The 16,903-nt window shown below is 48.4% G+C and overlaps 1 protein-coding gene across 3 annotated transcripts in view; it reads left to right on the top strand.

Annotated features, from left to right (window-relative positions):
- PASD1 (PAS domain containing repressor 1) overlaps positions 1-16,671 on the top strand; it is a 51,234-nt gene extending 34,563 nt beyond the window's left edge. For all 3 annotated transcript variants that reach the window (XM_054289782.1, XM_054289783.1, XM_054289784.1), the window contains 11 exons: positions 2,435-2,541; positions 4,769-4,916; positions 6,896-6,977; positions 8,348-8,471; positions 9,269-9,369; positions 10,771-10,929; positions 11,421-11,621; positions 12,474-12,679; positions 13,243-13,335; positions 13,785-13,995; positions 15,213-16,671. In XM_054289782.1, coding sequence (XP_054145757.1) covers positions 2,435-2,541; positions 4,769-4,916; positions 6,896-6,977; positions 8,348-8,471; positions 9,269-9,369; positions 10,771-10,929; positions 11,421-11,621; positions 12,474-12,679; positions 13,243-13,335; positions 13,785-13,995; positions 15,213-15,383 — 1,603 coding nt within the window. In that variant the 3' untranslated portion in view covers positions 15,384-16,671. The remainder of the gene's footprint in view (positions 1-2,434; positions 2,542-4,768; positions 4,917-6,895; positions 6,978-8,347; positions 8,472-9,268; positions 9,370-10,770; positions 10,930-11,420; positions 11,622-12,473; positions 12,680-13,242; positions 13,336-13,784; positions 13,996-15,212) is intronic.
- The last annotated feature ends 232 nt before the right edge of the window (positions 16,672-16,903 follow it).

The raw sequence follows: 16,903 nt of genomic DNA on the forward strand, positions 1-16,903 counted from the left end.
TCCCAGCAGCTCCTGTGAAAGAGCTGAGTAGGAGCTGCTTTGAAACTTGTCAAAGAGCCTTTTGATGAATGTGGGTTATGACTCAGAGAGGAATCTCTGTGCTGGGTGCTTGCAGACACTCCAGTCCCTCTGATATCCCCAGAGAGGAGGCCATTGCTACTGAGAGGAAATTAGGATGATGCAGATGCTGAGGCAGAGTTTGTGACAGATTCAGATACAAGCAGTGAGCTCAGACCCAAGAATGAGAGGAGATTGTGGGAGTTGTCTCATTTAATCACTGATTCCAAGCTCCCTCCAGTACAATCTGCAGGACACTGAAATGTTGCTGTTTCTTGCTGATTTGCATCAGCACAGGCTGCCTGGCACTGAGGTGTGCCATCAGCAGAGTAGAGGGTACCCAGCAGCAGCTGGAATCAAGACCTTTACTGTCATGATCACAATTCAAATCAAAGATAGATACAATAAAAACATTCCATAGATGTGAATAAACATGAGAACGATAGGAAAAACCTGTATTCTGGGTCTCTATGTAAATATGTGTAGAGGAAGAGAAACCCATCAACTTTGATAATGATTTGTTTCTCTTCGGCACTGTGGTACTGTTGTTATTTTCCCTTCATTTATTAAAAGACTGCACCCAAAAGACTCTCTAAAGACTGTGCATTCCCATTGCACAGCAAGCTGCAGATCTCAGGACTGGAACTTGAGCTAACAAGACACTTTTAAATTGCTCCACAAGGCATCTCCTTGTTAAATGACAGATGAGGAACGTTTTGTGGTTTCTTTCTTTTATGAAGAGCTCTGGTGATATTCAGGAAAGCATAATAATTTCCTGATCAGCTTAAATGTTTGTCTGATGTGCATCTGAAAGACACTATTGTCTTGAATATAAGCAGTAGGAGAAACAGTGATGCATTCTGCCAAAGAGACAGCAAGGACACTTTAATAAATACACATATTATCATCATTAACAGCAATCTGGGTCACATGAGGAAAAGGAACAGAGTGCTGTGAAAAGTTACTTAAATAAATAAAGCTGTATTGTGACAGAGACCACATATGTGCTCAGCACATTGTGTTCCAGGGGATGTGCTGTCAAGGGGAGGCCTGGCTCTCCCAGCCAAGCCCTTGTGCTGGGATCAGGAGCTCCTGCTCACACCTTGCTCCTCCTGGCACTGCTGTCAGGCACATTGTCCTTCTCCCCCATTCTTTGTGCCAGGCTGCCACAGCTGTGGGGAGGAGAGAGGTTATGGACCTGCCTGGGCTCTCTGTGGCTGAATAACCAATGCCCACTGTCCCTCTCAAGGGGAGAAATGTGGCACAGCCAAGAGAGAATTTCATACAGTAATAACCAAGAAACTCAGGACTGATCCATCGAAACCCACCTGTAATACACTGAAATAGCTTTTTCCTTGTAGTCTTGGCCACTTTATGGCCTTCTTCCTTAAGAGCACAGCTGAGCAGGACAGAGGCAGCAGGAGAGGCAGGTTTGATAGGCACCATCACCTCCAGCCTGCCCCATTTTGAGTTATTTACTATTTTGCCCAAACTGAACTTGGCAGGTGAGCACTGCCAGCACATCCTGCAGCCACATCAGCACAGATCCTGCCCCACTGAGTGCTTGAGTTGGTGCAGGCAGGGTTGGACCTGAGCTCTGGGAGATGGAGAGTGACAGGCTGGTACAGGGAGCAGAGACAAAACCAGTGGTTTTCTCCCCACATTTCAGTGTTGTTTCATAGTCATAAGCTGTCAGGCAGTGTTAGGATGCCTGCTTTAAAAAAAAAAATCTCATGTTTTGCCTAGAAAAAGGAAAATCTAGAATTGATAGCAGAATAGTGAGGTAAATGATTGCAATGTGCCTATCTAAATACTTCATCAATTCAACCAAAGCACAAACAGCCTTAAATCAGCCCCATGCCTATGGCTATCTGCACTACCAGCACAGAGAGTTTTTTTGGCTGTAGTTTCCCAAACTTTTCCAGGGGAGCAATTACTTTTTCCCAAGCTGCAGCTTCCCACTTATTCTCTCTTCTCCAGTTACTACCCAGATGACACTTACATCCAACCTACTGGATAATTTTACTCTGGCTCCAGGTTGTTGTGTGCAGGATCAGCCATAGCATTTCTCAAGCTGTGTCTCACAAGCATCCTTAATGAATTGAGTCACTCACATATGTACATGCCTTTCTCTACACCCACATAATGAATAGGCTGTGGAACAGTAAACACACACCTTTTCATTTTCTCAATTTGTACCTCTCCCTCGCTGTCAGTTTTTGGTTTGTATATGAAAATGCATCACTGCCTAGATGAAAACCCACTCCAGATTTCCCTGCCAAGTGAATGATGGTGTTTGTTGCTGCATCACAGCTTATCTGCCAGGATGTCAGAGTCAAGTTTTGTGCTCACTCCCTGCCCTTTGCTTCCTTTCTAGGGCTCCACCTATTATAGGATATTTGCCCTTTGAGGTTCTGGGAACGTCAGGGTATGATTACTACCACGCAGATGACCTGGAGCTTCTTGCTAGGTGCCATGAACACTGTAAGTTGCCCTGCCTCTGCAATGTGTCTGTCTCTGATCTCCTTTGTCACTTGTGCAAAACCTTTTATTGTCATTGCAAAAGGCTTCTTCTTCAGGAACATGTGGGAACTCTCCCTGTCCATGTCAGACTGTCACAGCTGACACTTACCTGGGAGGTTGGAATCTGCAGAATTCCCTCAGATCAGGAGCTGTTAGTGCAGGTTTCCTAAATTGGCAGATACCTTGTTTGAGCACAGGCTGTCTCAGAGTGAAATGAGATTAGAAATTGGGAGTCAGAGCTATCCCCCCTCTGCCCTGTGAGTTTTGTTGATTTGTCACAGTTCATGGTCTTGCCATCCCCCTGGGCTCTGGAGTTAACCAGGAGGCTCAGCTCACCAAAACACCTTTTGAGAGCATCATTTGGATCACCTCCCTGTGCAATTAGGTGCTGTGAACCTCGCTTACTCATTAGCAAAATGCTTCTGGAGGTTCAGAATTATTTTACATAAAAAGCACTGAACACAGTTTCCCTGTGGGTGAAGATGGCTCATGTTTGGTCAACCTGAAAGGAAAACAATAAAGCACAAGAGTCAAGTTCAGGCTAATGTATGAACACCAAAGAAGGTCCATGAAGAAATATTACTTACAGGTTTCTTGTGGGGGACACTGTCTGTCTCTCTGCTATCTCCACTGGAGAGGAGAATGTTTTGTTCAAAGGAAACAAGGGCACCCCAGAGAGGGGAGTAAGCAGGAAGCTGTAATTGCTCTGAGATGCAGAGCAGCACGAGGCTGGGACCAAGAAACTCCACCAAGAAGCCCCACAGCCCACTGGAGAAAAGCTGCAAACCACCCTCATCTCTACCACAGACCCTCTGAGGGATCCAGAAGAGAATGGGGAAGAATACTTGTCTGCATGTCAGGTTTCCCTGCTCCATTTCCCTGCTCCCTGCCCTGCCCTGCCCAGGTGCCAGGGAACTGGGTTGCCTGGCTGAGCACAGAGGGGAAGCTGTGACAGGGGAACACAAAGTTGTGTCAAATGCAGCAAAGTGAATATTAACTGAGTATTTTAACTGCTCTCAAGTACAATACTTCTTAATGTCGTTTGCTAAAAAGACAATTCAGATACAAGTGTGATCCATTTGGTGCATGTGGAGTTTGATATAGACACAAACTGTACTGAGAGTGGGTCAGATCATTCAGCAGAGAATCAATTTGATGATTTAAATTTTACATGTCTATCATCCAGGCATTCTTCTTACCTATTAGAAGAATATTTTCACAACACACCTGTAGGAAAGGATTTTTTTGTTTTAGTGCACAGGGAAACAAAGTAAAGTGCTAGCAAAGTGACTTAGAGAAGTGCTTCAGGACATGTCTGCCAGGACTAGGAACTGAGGGATCCCCAGCATGTCATGTTAGCCAGAAAATCTCTGCTAAATGCTTGATCTAAAGCCCATCACTGTTAATGGGATCACTGAATAAATCAGTCCTGATATTTTAACAAAATAGAGGTGTGCAGGTGAGTAAAAAACCACTTGGCTTAGTTTGGTTTGCTAGGTTCCTGTTTGTCACATTGACACTTTGGGCAGACACCTTGCCTACTGTCGAGTGAAATGGTTTTGTTTAAACCATGTTTGTATTTTACTTTGCATTAATTGTGGGTACTTTAAGTGAGCATGTTTCATTTTGTACTCCCAGCAGTCTGGAACAATTTGTGTGGTTATTTAATGTAGCTCCCCTCACTATTCTCCAGTTGTATTACAGCACCTGAGATTTTTCTGGACATAGCCTGATAATACATACCAGGTTGGAGTAGGCCATATCTTAGAAGAAAACTCTCAACTAAAATCCACTATCTTGTTTTGTGCCATTATTAGGATTCTTACTTCACATCTCCTTTGAAATGCATTCTCATGTACTTATAAAAGGCAAATAATTTGTTTAATTAATGTTATTCATGCTTATTTCAGGGAACCCATAAGTATAAGAATGTAGCTAGTTATATAGTTATCCCAGTTATAAGAGAAATCTCAAAGTAGCAAAGGGCACTCCTGAAAGTCAGCAGGAATGACCCCAGACGAGAGCTGAGTACATGGTTATGTATCATCTGTCTTGCTTATAAAGCTCGAGAACTATTTTAGCACTGCCCCAGTCTGGAAGAGGGGTGTGAGGCTGAATGGTGATTAGATCACCTTTGCACCATAAAATCCCCTTTTGCTATAAATTGTTTTCTCTTTCTGTTCAACAGTGATGCAGTTTGGAAAAGGCAAATCATGTTACTATAGGTTCCTGACCAAAGGGCAGCAGTGGATATGGCTGCAGACTCACTACTACATCACCTACCACCAGTGGAACTCCAAGCCTGAGTTCATTGTTTGCACTCATCTGGTAGTTAGGTAAGCACCATGATGTGTAATTCCATGAAACTATTCTGACAAGGAAATTGTATTCTATTTACTTTTTTTTTTTTTTTTTTTTTTTTGGCAACTGAGCCAAAAGCCTGGAAACCAGCTTTGGCCAAATGTATTGGTGTGTTACATTCCCCTTTTGTCCCTAGTGATGACATGGCCATAGAAAGAATTAAAGCTGTTGGGAATCAGACATATCTTTCTGGGCATGAATGAGATCATATAACTCCTGCAAAACCTTTTGATCAGAGCTTTAAATATTTATGACTTGAAGTAAGCTGCTGGCTTGCTGGCCTTATTCCTCACCCAAATCCAGCAAATCCAGGCCTGGATCCCCCCCTAGTGGGAAGCTGCTGGTGCTGAGCTCCAGCCCGTGCTGGAAGGCAGTGCATGCATAGGATGCTCTGTGAATGCACCTTCTGGAGGGGAATCTGCTGGATTACCACCACCATCTCAAAAAAGACTATGTGAAGAGTAAAATATATCTTCTGAAGGGCTTGAAAAAGTAGTGACACACTGGTTTGCTCTATTAACTTGAGTAAACTTATCGCTCACTGTGTTTTTGTAGTGTCAAGAATAAATTTTTTTTCTGGTCCTCCTCTTTTCCTGTCAAACATCTGGGAGAGCAAACACCAGTAAATGTGAAAAATATGGGTGTGTTGCAGTGAGCCAGAGGAGGCCATGAAGATGCTCAGAGGGCTGGAGCACCTCTCCTGTTAGGACAGGAAGAGAGAGCTGGGGTTGTTCAGCCTGGAGAGGAAAAGGCTCCAGAGAGACCTTAGAGCCTCTTCCAGTGCCTAAGGGAGCTCCAAGAGAGCTGGAGAAGGAGTGATGGAGTTGTAGACAAGGGGGAATGGCTTTGAACTGTCAGGGATAGATCTTAGGCAGAAATCCTTCCCTGTGGGAATGGTGAGGCACTGGAAGCCCAGAGAAGCTGTGGCTGCCCCATCCCTGGAAGTGTTCAAGGCCAGGTTAGCTGGGGCCCTGAACAGCCTGGGCTAGTGGAAGGTGCTCTGCCCACAGTTGAGGGCTTGGAACCAGATAATCTTTAAGGTCCCTTTCAACCCAAATTCTTTTGATTCTGATTCTGTGATCTGTGGTATAAACTACATATGAAGTGCTAACATAAGCAAATATTACACAGAGAGATTACTTCTCAGTTGTCTTACTTCTGCCATCCTTCAGGGAATTCAGCTTCACTTTAAGGGCTGAATTTATTGTGCATGAACTTGTTTCTTCTTTCTGCTTCCAGTGCCTCTTAAACCTAATGATGTAGTCCTAAATAGGTTTTGAAGTTCAATTCTGTCTCAGATAGTTAAGGCTTAAAATATGTTACTGAAGCACACAAGTTAAAATGTTCTTTCAGGAAAATTCATTACCGCAATGATATAAGTGAGGTCGGTTCAGCAGCTTCTCTTGCCTCCCACAAAGGTTGCAGCTCATTAATATTTCATCACCCTAAAGTCTGGCACCTCTCAGTGCCCACGATGCATGAACACTCAGAGAGTCTTTGAAACATCCTCTCCAATTTATCCCAGTGGTGAATCATGGGGCATTTATTACTGTAAATATTTCATTATTTCAGAGGAAAAAAAAGTAAGGAAAGAAAATATACAGTTCTAGAGGCACCTTGTAGGGGTTCCTGAACTTCACATTGCACTTGTGTAGCTGCCTGTTTGTATTTGGAGCTTCCCCTGGAGTGCAGGATGTTAACTCTGATGCATGCACAGTTCTGTGCACCCTCAGAAGGAGGGATCTGCCCAAGGCACTGTCATAGGGATCACTGAACTACCATACAAAAAAAAGGATGCTTGTTCATCATCATCAGGTTAGAAAATGAATGTACACTTGTTGTGGTAGGATACATGCAAAGAAGCTGTAAAATAATTTTTGTTGTTTTTTGGGGGGTTTGTTTGGGGTTTGTTTTTTTGGTTTTTTTTTGTTTTTTATTTTTGGTTTTGTTTTAGTTACGCAGAGGTTCGGGCTGAGAGAAGACGAGATCTTGGCCTTGAAGAGTCATCAATTGAACTGGCATCCTCTTCTCTAAAGGTACCACATTCCTTCACAGCTGAGTGAGGAGATGTTTAAACCAAACTGAGTCATAGCTTACCAGTCTGAGGGAAATATCTATTCTTCTCCATTTTCTTTGCTCCTATCTCATCCAAGCCTTGAACTGGGTCATGATTCAGGCAGGCCCTAAGAAGCTTTCTGGTGTGTGGCTCCAAATTGTCCATGTTGGTTTAGGACAAGCCAGATGAGCTTTGAACTGCCTGATCTAGTGGAAGATGTCCCTGCCCACGGCAGGGGGATTGGAACTAGATGGTCTGTAACACCAAGCATTCTTTGATTCCACAATAACTGTGAATTCAGCAGTTGCATTCTCTGTTCTGGTCCCTGTAATCTTTCTGAGACCAGGACACAAGGCTCAGCTCAGAAGCAGAGAAGCAGAGCTGAAACTGGAGGCCAGATTGCTGTACCTGTCACCCTTAGCAAGGCACAGAGGATCCCAGGGTAGGGCAGTACCACAGGGTACCTGTATTCCTTGTGCCAGCTCATCACTGATACTCAGGTGAAGATGGAAAGGCAAGGGAAAACACCTACCTAGATTTCAGCTCAGTTGCTGGATCACATCAAGTGATTGTGACCTATAACTTCTATGAGCAATAATTTCCATGGCTTGAGTCAGGGTCATTTTAACTACTTTTAAGTTTCTCCTCTTGGTAGTTTACAAATAAGACCAGCAAAGTAATTTCAAGTGGGCTGTTGTGCAGCTGTTCATTCTATCAGCCTCAGACATTATTTTATGGGAGCTCAGGCTGTTCCCTTCTGCTGCCCAGGGAGCAGTGAGTGGGATTGCAGCTCTCAGCACTGCCCAGTGCCTGTCCCCCTCAGGAGACATTTGCTGTAGGTCCCCCTGGGGCTCTAGCTGTTCCCTGTCCCTTTCCAGTTATCTCTCTCCATCTTTTCCATGGACAAAACCATTCCCCAGGTAGCACCTCCTGCCAGCATCATTCATTCCCCCTGCCAGCACCCCCAGTGCACCGCAGCCAAGCAGCTGTGACATCCCTGAAGAGATCGGGGAGAAAGAGGCTGACAAAAGCAATTTCCCGTTGCCCAGGGCTCTGTGGGCAGGGTTGAAAGAGCTGGCACAGCAGAGTTCGGGCCATGGGCAGCAATGACAGTGTGCAGCAATCCTCCAGTGCTGCTGGCTGCCATCGGGTGGGTGCCCAGGGCTGGAGAGAGGTTCCTTTGCGCCCGCAGGCTTTGGGGTGAGCGCAGCGGGGCAGGGGAGCAGGGTTTGCTGATGTGCACGCCCAGGTGCTGGGTTTGTCTGCAGACAAGGGCTCCAGGAGGCAGAGGTCCCTTCCAGGGCCATTCGCTGCTGCTGAGGGTCTCACCGTTGTGCTTCGCTCCCGCAGAGCCACAGCAGCTACCTGGAGGTGGGGCAGTGCGGCAGCAGCCAGGACGCCAGCCGGGAGGGAGTGTCGCTGTCCTCGCACAGCTCTCGGCGCTCCTCGCACACCACCCTGTCCGACTCCACCTGTACGTGCCGGGGCAGCCCCGCTGGGGGGGATGGAGGGAGGAGCAGCCTCCCAAATGCTGGGGTTGGGCTGGGAGTGACCAGGTGGTGGTGGGAGGGGGATGCTCAGCGCTGGGAGTGACACAGCGAGTCATGGCAGGTCACAGAGCAGCAACAGAGCCACGGCCACCTGCCCTGCCACCTCCTCCCCCTTACCCACCCCCTGTGTGAGAGCCATTTCCCCGGGCTTGTCACCAGCCGACGGTCACAGCTGTTTGCTGTGCTTCTGGGGACAAGAGGGGACTCGCTGGCTTGATTGAACCAAGCTCACTGACCAAAGTTTCATGCTGGGAATAATATAATTTTACTGTGGGGTCTCTCATGTGAAATCCCTGCAGAAGGAGCACAGAAGGATGCTTGCCTTGCTGGCAGCTTCATCCCAGCTCCCATCAGTGCCCTCCTTGCCCTGGGCGAGGCTGCAAGATGACTGCAGTGCTCTGTGTGGGGCCATGGGGAGGAAACTCAGGGGACTTTTCTTGCTGTGGGGAGTGTGATCTCATCTGGATACACCCATGGAGAGAAGGCTGAATAGGGGGTTAGCATCAAGAGAGGAGCCAGAGGGACCGCAGAGGGGCAGAGAATAGGGGGAATCAGGAGGGAACCCAGCAAGTGAGGTGGGGAGCCAGAGGGACCACAGAGGGGCCGGTTGAGGACCCACTCTGGCGCTGTTTGGGCCAGTGCCCATCTGCACAGGGGGATCTCGGGCTCAGCTGGTGCCCAGGCAGGCCGTGCTGTGTCTCAGTGAGTGTCTCTCCCGCAGCCACATCGTCCATGCGGCGCACGGACACCAGCACCCCCACGCGGCCCGGGGCTCCGGGGGACAAGGCGGCGCTGCGGCTGGCAGCGCCCGGCGGCGCCCAGGTCAGTGCTGAGCCCGCTGGGGCTGCGGGAATGGGCACAGCCGGCACTGATCCCACCCTCAGAGATGCTGCGTCCCACACTCTGGGTGTTCCTGGGGAGTGCCACTGGCTGGCAGAGCCGTGGAGACACACCAGAGGCTCCTCCGCTGCCTTCTTTCAGCATTTGGTTTGCTCCTCCAGGCTAAATCCCTTTTCACACCACTGACCCTCTTCTCTTGGGGTTTGTTCATGTGAAGTGGCCTTTATCCAAAATGGGTGCTGACACCAAGGACTTGAAATTATCAGCGGCATGCAGGAACCTAAATTCTCCTTTCAGACTTATCCTTGGCCAATTCCCTGCGCTTGTTCATGCCTGGTATGAGCTGTTAAAGCACTAGCTCTGCACTAGAGGTGCTATGGGCCTACAGTAAGGCACAGTTTTCATTTCCAGGCCATAGCCACTCCTCAGCCCCCCGTGGCTCAGCTGGCAGTGCCCTCTCAGCACTCTGTGATGTGCTTTGATTTTGTTCAGAGCACTGCTGTGTCCTGTCAGCAGGGCAGCCCAGGTGCCTTTGGTTCACTGCCCTCACGTCCTCGCTGGCTCATCCCAGAGTGGGGACAAGGTTTCTGTGCCCTTTCTGTTGCTGAGATTTGCCTGCAACAACCTTATGGCAACCACTTATTTCAGAGAGCAGAGAGAGCAGATGGGACACCCAAGGAAATAGCATAGGAGAAGGTTTACACTTGTAAAAACTGTTGTGGGCTGCTGAAGGCTTCTCCCTAAATCTCTAACAGCTAACTACAGGCTGATACAATGCTGAAGAGGGGATGTCATGGAAGGTTTGAGTTAGGCCAGGAAAAGAAAAGAAAACAAAAACTCCAAGAAAAATGAGTCATAAACCATAATGACAAGGTCTGTCCTTACAGGGCTTTGATATCAGTGCAGTAAATGTCCAAACTATAAAACAGACTGAAAATGGTCACTGCAGGTGTGAAGGATGGATCCCCAGGTGGGATTGCAGCCCATCTGGGGCCTGGCATCTGCCAAATATCATTATCAGCACAACTGAAAGCCCAGCCAGGAGGTGTGGCAAGGGTCTGGGTGCAGTGTCTGCCCCAAAACACAGCTGGGCCCAAACCAGCAGGATGTTATCCTGAGGGGACAGGAGAGTCCCATGTATAGACACTTCATCTATGCAGAAATTATAGAGATCAACACCTGGAAGGAAGCACTGTAAGCCATATGTGCTGCTGCTCTGGAACTACAGTGGCACTTTGGTTAAATGTGCAATTGCCAGTTTTTGTCAGCATCATATTTTTTATGGCTAAAGCTGAAAAGCAGTCATTTTTCTGAATCCAGCATTGCTATGGATGTGAGTAGCAGGACTGGTCCTACTGTGTGGTCCCTTTTCTCTGTTCACAGCCAGTGTACCATTTCCCCACCCAGCTGGGGATGATGCACCAGCTGAAGGAGCAGCTGGAGGAGAGGACTCGCATCCTGCAGGCTGACATCAAAACACAGCAAGAGGAGCTCCATGTCATCAAGGAGCAGCTCCAGCTTGTGCAGGACTCCAACCTGCAGGTACCTGCTGCCCCTGGCGCCCCCAGACTCACCAAACATTTGCTTTTCCTTCGAGCACACAGAGCGGTAACAAAATTGTCTGTGGCAAAAGCATTTGGGAGTGAACTCTTGGCAAATTGGTAACTTGGTTTTGGATGTGGGAGTGGTGTTTCCCAAGAGATGAGTGATGTCAATATCTGGCTGAGTATTGAATCAGTAATTTCTATGATTTAGAAAAAAGCTATCCCAAATTAATCCAAAGTCTCCCATGCACAAAAAAGCTTGGTGGTTCCATGTCTGGCTAGTGCTGCTGTATCTCACTGCCACTCCTGCAAAACACAACAAGCACAATGGAGCTGGAACATTCCTGGCTCTGAATAAATATTTAACACAAGCTAACATTTGATTTTCTGTTACTCATTTTGCCCCTGGATTTGGAGACAGTGCTGCTGCTGCAGTGCTGTTCCTGCCAGGCAGCACAGCCAGCAGCTCCTGTGCCTCTCTCCCCGCAGATGCTGATGCAGCAGCCGATCCCCGTCATCCTCAACGCGGCCGTGCAGCAGCCCAGCCCCCGGCGGCCCCAGGGCACGCCCCGGCACAGCACGGCCAAGAAGGCACAGCAGCCAGCCCTGCCCGGGACAAAGCAGCACTGCAGCCCCCAGCTGCTGTCACCGCAGCCATTCCTCAGGGACCCCTGTGGCACTGCCCCCCAGGTCACCGCCTGCTCCATCCTCCTCATCGTCCCTTCTCCGGCTCCTGAGTGCTTGTCTGCCATGGTCCCATGGTCCCTGCCATGCTGCATCCCCTCTGTGCTGGCTGTACTGAGGAGTTTGTGTCAGGAGTCACTTGTGAACACTTGTGAACAGGTGTCTCCTGACACAAATGTCATTCAACTGTAAAAATAAAAACCAGGTGTCTCCTGACACAAATGGCATTCAACTGTAAAAATAAAAACCAGGTAGCCAAAAAGCATTTAAACCCCAGAGAGTGCTGGAGCTCTCCTGATGCCCGGGCACGATGTGAATGGGAGGTCTGGGCTCCCATCAACATCATGCTCGTTATTCATGGCCAGTGAGAGTTGTGGTTTCATAGCACAGGAGTAGGTGTCATTTTAAAAGATTACTTTTGCTCTGCCTGAGGAGTCTTGGAAGGCAGCTTTGAAAGAACAATTTTGTCACAACTAGACCTAAATCCACTATTAAGATGGGAAAGACTTGAGTTGTTCAAAAACAAAAAAGCCAACACTGCTGCTTTAAAGAACCCACAAGATACTTTCCTTGGAGGGTTCAGATTTGCACTTCCCCTCTTAAGCTGTTCTCTTCCTCCTCGAGCCTTTTGTGCCCTTACCCTTGTACTCTAATTTCTCAAAAGACTGTCTGGGGATGCCAGGGACAATAAATGCTAAGGGGTTGGTGATCTTGAATAGATATACTGTTCCTACTACAGTTCAGGGACAATATCCTATTGTTCCTGCTCCTTTTCCCACCTGCCCACTGTGAGTGGTTATTTTATCCTTCCATTAGGGAGCTTTAAAACTTACATGGGTACCTCTGTCCTCATTCCAGGTACAGCAGCAGAAGCAGCAGCACCCAATGAGAGGAAGCCAAGGCCAGCAAACGTGTGTGCCAGGGCAGGGCAGCATCCCAGTGCCCTTCTACAACAGCCCCATGGTGTTCTCCCAGGCTCACCCCATCGCCGTGGCAGCCCAGGTGCCCACTGACAGCACTGAGAGGCAAACACCAGCTGAGTACAGCCAGGACAGGAGCCTCAGGTACCAGAGCCCTGCTGGACCATCCTGGGGCAGTGACAGGAGCAGCAGCAAGGGGGGCAGGCATGGCTGGGCTCAGGGCTTGGGATGCCACAGCCAGAGTGAGGATGTTCCCTCTGTGGGGTGAGCCCAGTGTGCAGGCAGGCAGGGTGCTGTGCACATCCTGCTGTGTCATCAGGGGCCTTAAATCCTCTTCTCACCACATTTCCATAAATTATTGTAACCCTGTCCTCTGTCAGTTTAAAGTCAGTCCCCAATGCCCTTGCCAAAAGTCCCTCTCCTGCCTTTTTTAGCCCCTTTACTGGAAGGTGCTGTAAGATGTCCCTGGAGCCTTCTCCAGTGTCAACAATCCAAATCTTCTCAGCAAGTACTCGCAGGAGAAGTGTGAGGTGATAAGAAGCATCCTATTTCATTAGTTTGTTTTCTAGGTAGTGGTTTCATGGAGGTAGTGGTTTCTAGCCTGCTTTCATGGAGGATTTTCAAGGAGTTGTTTCTAGAGACTGACAGGACCTTGGACCCTGGACCTCTCCCTTCCCTGACCATCCTCTGTTTTCCTTCCACCACAGGATGCTGCTGGATCAGTCCATCCAAGCCATGATGCCCACAGCCAACAGCAGCTGCCAGCCCGTGCAGAGCAGTGCCAGCAGGCAGCAAGGAAAGTGAGTCTCTGCTGTCCCCTGTTTTCCTGCAGTGTCTTAGCAGGACACTTTACGGCACTGAAAAAGACATGAAAAAACTTGTACCTGGTCATTCAAACACAAACAGCCTCAGTCTGAAGTGAAACAAAAGTTTAGCCAGTTAGGGGAAAAAATGAGAATATTTTTTAATTACAGAGACCTTTATGATAAATGAAGTGCCTTTAAAAATTAACTATTTTCTGGCCTTTGCAAAGCATAAAATGCTTGACCAAGACATGGAGAAAATGTACAACCTTAAAAACCTTAATTTTCAGTCTGTGCTTTGTGGGCAGAGGGGAATCAGGGGCCAGGGGCTGCAAGGTTTGGCCAGCCCTGCTCCAGGCAGGTTCTGCAGCAGCTGGGCCCCCCAGTGCCCGTTCTGAGGGAGGGTCTGGGTGTGTGTTCTCATGCCTGGTTTCCCCCTGTGGCAGGTTTGTTGCAGAGCAGCAGGGCCTGGCTCCCCCAGCAGCACAGGTGCCGCCAGCCACCTGCAGCCCCGCCCGGCCTGCAGCCCCGCCGCCCGTCTTCTCCCCGTCCCTCCTTGTCCCACACTCCAGCTTCACCTCCCACCAGCCCAGCACACCCCTGCACCTGCACCAGTGGCCACAGCAGCAGGTTCAGCAGCACCGCCTCTACCTTCAGGTACTGGAGCAGGAGCAGCTTTCTGAGGGATGGGTTGGGATGGGTTGGGGTTTTTGGGAGGAATGGGGCTTATCTGGCTCATCCAACCTGGTCAGGGCCTTTGCACATCCTCTATTCCCATTGTATCTCCACAGAGCCAGGTGCTCAGCCTTTCCAGGCTGACTCTGCACCTGCTCAAGGCCATATTTTCCAACAAACTCTGTTATCACATAGTGGACAGAAGAAATACCCAGGTTTTCAAACACAGCTTTTCATGCAGAGGAACTCTGGTGAGAAGCTTGCTGTAGTCATGAAAAATTATAGGAGAGAAGGTCTTTGGGAAACATACCTCCTGCTGTTGCATCTCATCAGAGCAAGGTTTTTATCAGCTGCCATCACAGCTTTCTTTTAAAAAAAAGAGTATTTCACAACACACATCTCTGGACTAGGTGATTTTGGTTTTTCAGCACACAGTTTACATCAGTACATGCTGAACTAGTGACACCACCAAGGAGAGGGATTGTTGAAACTAATAATTCATCAGTAACACACTCTCCAAGCCTTGCCTGGATGGCAGAGGTTAAGTTACAGTCCTCCAGGCAAAGACAGAAAAGAAAGCAAGAGGAGGAGGTTCAGCTGAAAGCAGCCACACAGCAGGACTGGGTTTAAAGTGAGAAATGAATCGCTGTTGTCTGGAAATGTGGGCAGGAGCTGTCCCTGCTTTGGGTGAGTCCTCATGGGCTGCATTGCTGTCCTGAGGACCAGCAGTGCGCACAGCAGAATGATGATGCTGGAACAGATAAACAGCTCCAGGGCCACAGTAAACCAGAGTTTGATGACACAGTGCCTTTAACAGGGGTGAAACAGCAAGTCCAGGTCTTTGAGGTACCAGCCATGGGTGGGTACATGGTTACTCTAGGACCTCTTCCTTGGTTGTCTGAAGATATTTCCAGTGAAAGATTAAAGTTGCACATCCTGCAGATTGTACCTCCAAGTAGCTTCTGGAGGTCTCCATTCCTGCTGGGCTCCCCAGGCGCCTGTTAGGACAGTTGGGTCTGAGCTCTCCAGGCATTGTTGGTTTTGCTGACAGCAGCAGCATCCTGAGGAGCACAGCTCACACCCTCAAGTTCAGGACTTGTTGCACACTCTGGGGTGAGTCTCAGCATCAGCCCTGCAGCAGAGAGGGACATCTGGGTGCTGGGGCAGGTCTGACTGCTCAGGTTTGTGTCTCCCAACAGATGCAGGGTCCCGAGCTGGTGCCTGGGGCTCCGACGCAGCGCATTTTCCAGCCGCCCCACGCCCCGCAGCAGAACCCCCTGAGCTACTTCCTGCACCCACAGCAGCAGAGCCACCACACACAGGGCCAGCCCTGCAACCTGCCTGACCTGCCCGAGATGCAGCTGCCCTGAGGTCACTTGTGGGGCAAGGAGCACACGGCGCAGCCGCCGCACCCGGCACGCACGGGAGAGCACGGAGCTGTCAGAGCACGGCACCGGAGAGGTCGGGCTCATGGGGAGGTGTGCCTGCAGGGATGGATGGTCTCTGACAGGGGTGCATGGCTGCAGGGGCCTGCTTTGGGGGGATTGCCATGCAGCCAGATGCATGGAATGTATTCGGTGATGCTGTTCCAGCAGCAGGGTGTGCCCTGGCCCAGCACCATGGTGCCACTGGGAGTGGTGCCTATTGCTGCAGGGAGGGCAGGTATCGGCATCAGGCCATCATGGAGCTCGGTTTGCAATGGAAAAAAACCTTTTTCCATTCAGGACTTCAATGCTGAAAGTCACTGTGAATTTAAGCCCAGCATTTGGAGCACATAGACTGTACCAGTCCACAGGACACCATTGGATTTCTGTGTACATAACTCGTTTTGCTGTAGTAGGTCCATTGTGAAGTCTTTTTCCTTTTTCTATACCTCAGTCCCACGGGTTTTTTTCCAGGAGTTTGGATAATGCTGCTAATTTACGTAACACCACTTTTGCCTGAATTTCTTACTGTTGTTATACCAGCTCACATCGCAGCTAGTTCAATATTTGTCGTGTTTTATTTTTGGTTAACAAGTGAAGATAAAATTGTATGGTTTTTACTCCCTGTAGCCAAATATTTTTCAGGTTACAGACAAAGAATCTTTACTCCTTTTTTTTTGTTGTTGTTTCAAGTGATGTAGTTGTAATTGTTTCTATTCGTAAAAACAAACAAACAAACATGCATAGAACAGCATATGACAGCAAACTTTGTGGTTTTGCTAGGTCATATTTCAATTTGGCAAACCCAAAATGTATAATCACAACACACGATGTTACAAGCCCATAGGGTCAGCAATAAATTGTATTTTTGTAAATTGTCACTTTTTAACTGTAAGTTTATATTTATGAATTGAAAAGCCAGTTTATTCCTCAGTGGGTGTATAGTTAAGTGTCCCTACTGTTTGTGTCTTTCCAAAGGAAAACTTTAAAAGTACATTTTTGGAGTGTTAGTAGCTGAGTACTAACTTTGGGCATTGTTAGAGCCCAAATGTAGATGGGTTTGGCCATTACTATAAACTTTGCCAGGCAGTGAAGGCAGTGGTTAGTTAGGACCAGGGAGCAGAGGACCATTAGGACCAGAGCAGTAAAGCTCTAGCTGGCAGACAGAGCAAGGTTTAGAGAGGAGTTAGTTCCTGACGTTTAGTTCCTAATGTCTGTTGAAACCAAGTGAAGAATGCTTGGTTTTGCCTTTTTTTTTTTTTTAATATGGTGTTTTGGGGTTTTATTTTGTTTCCTTCTTTTCCTTCTGCACGCCTGTTTCTGGGCCCTTGCAGCACTGCAGCAGTTCCTGGTGTTACTGGTGGGGCAGCTTTTGGCACAAGCAGCTGCCAGTAGCCCTGTGTTTCAGAAAAGGGCACAGCAGGGCTTCCCAGCCCCCCAGGGGCTGTTCCCAGCAGCTCCTCGTG

This window comes from Melozone crissalis, unplaced genomic scaffold, assembly GCF_028551555.1.
Source record: "Melozone crissalis strain CALT ecotype California unplaced genomic scaffold, PUWL_Pcris_2 ptg000068l_1, whole genome shotgun sequence".
Classification (NCBI taxonomy): domain Eukaryota; kingdom Metazoa; phylum Chordata; class Aves; order Passeriformes; family Passerellidae; genus Melozone; species Melozone crissalis.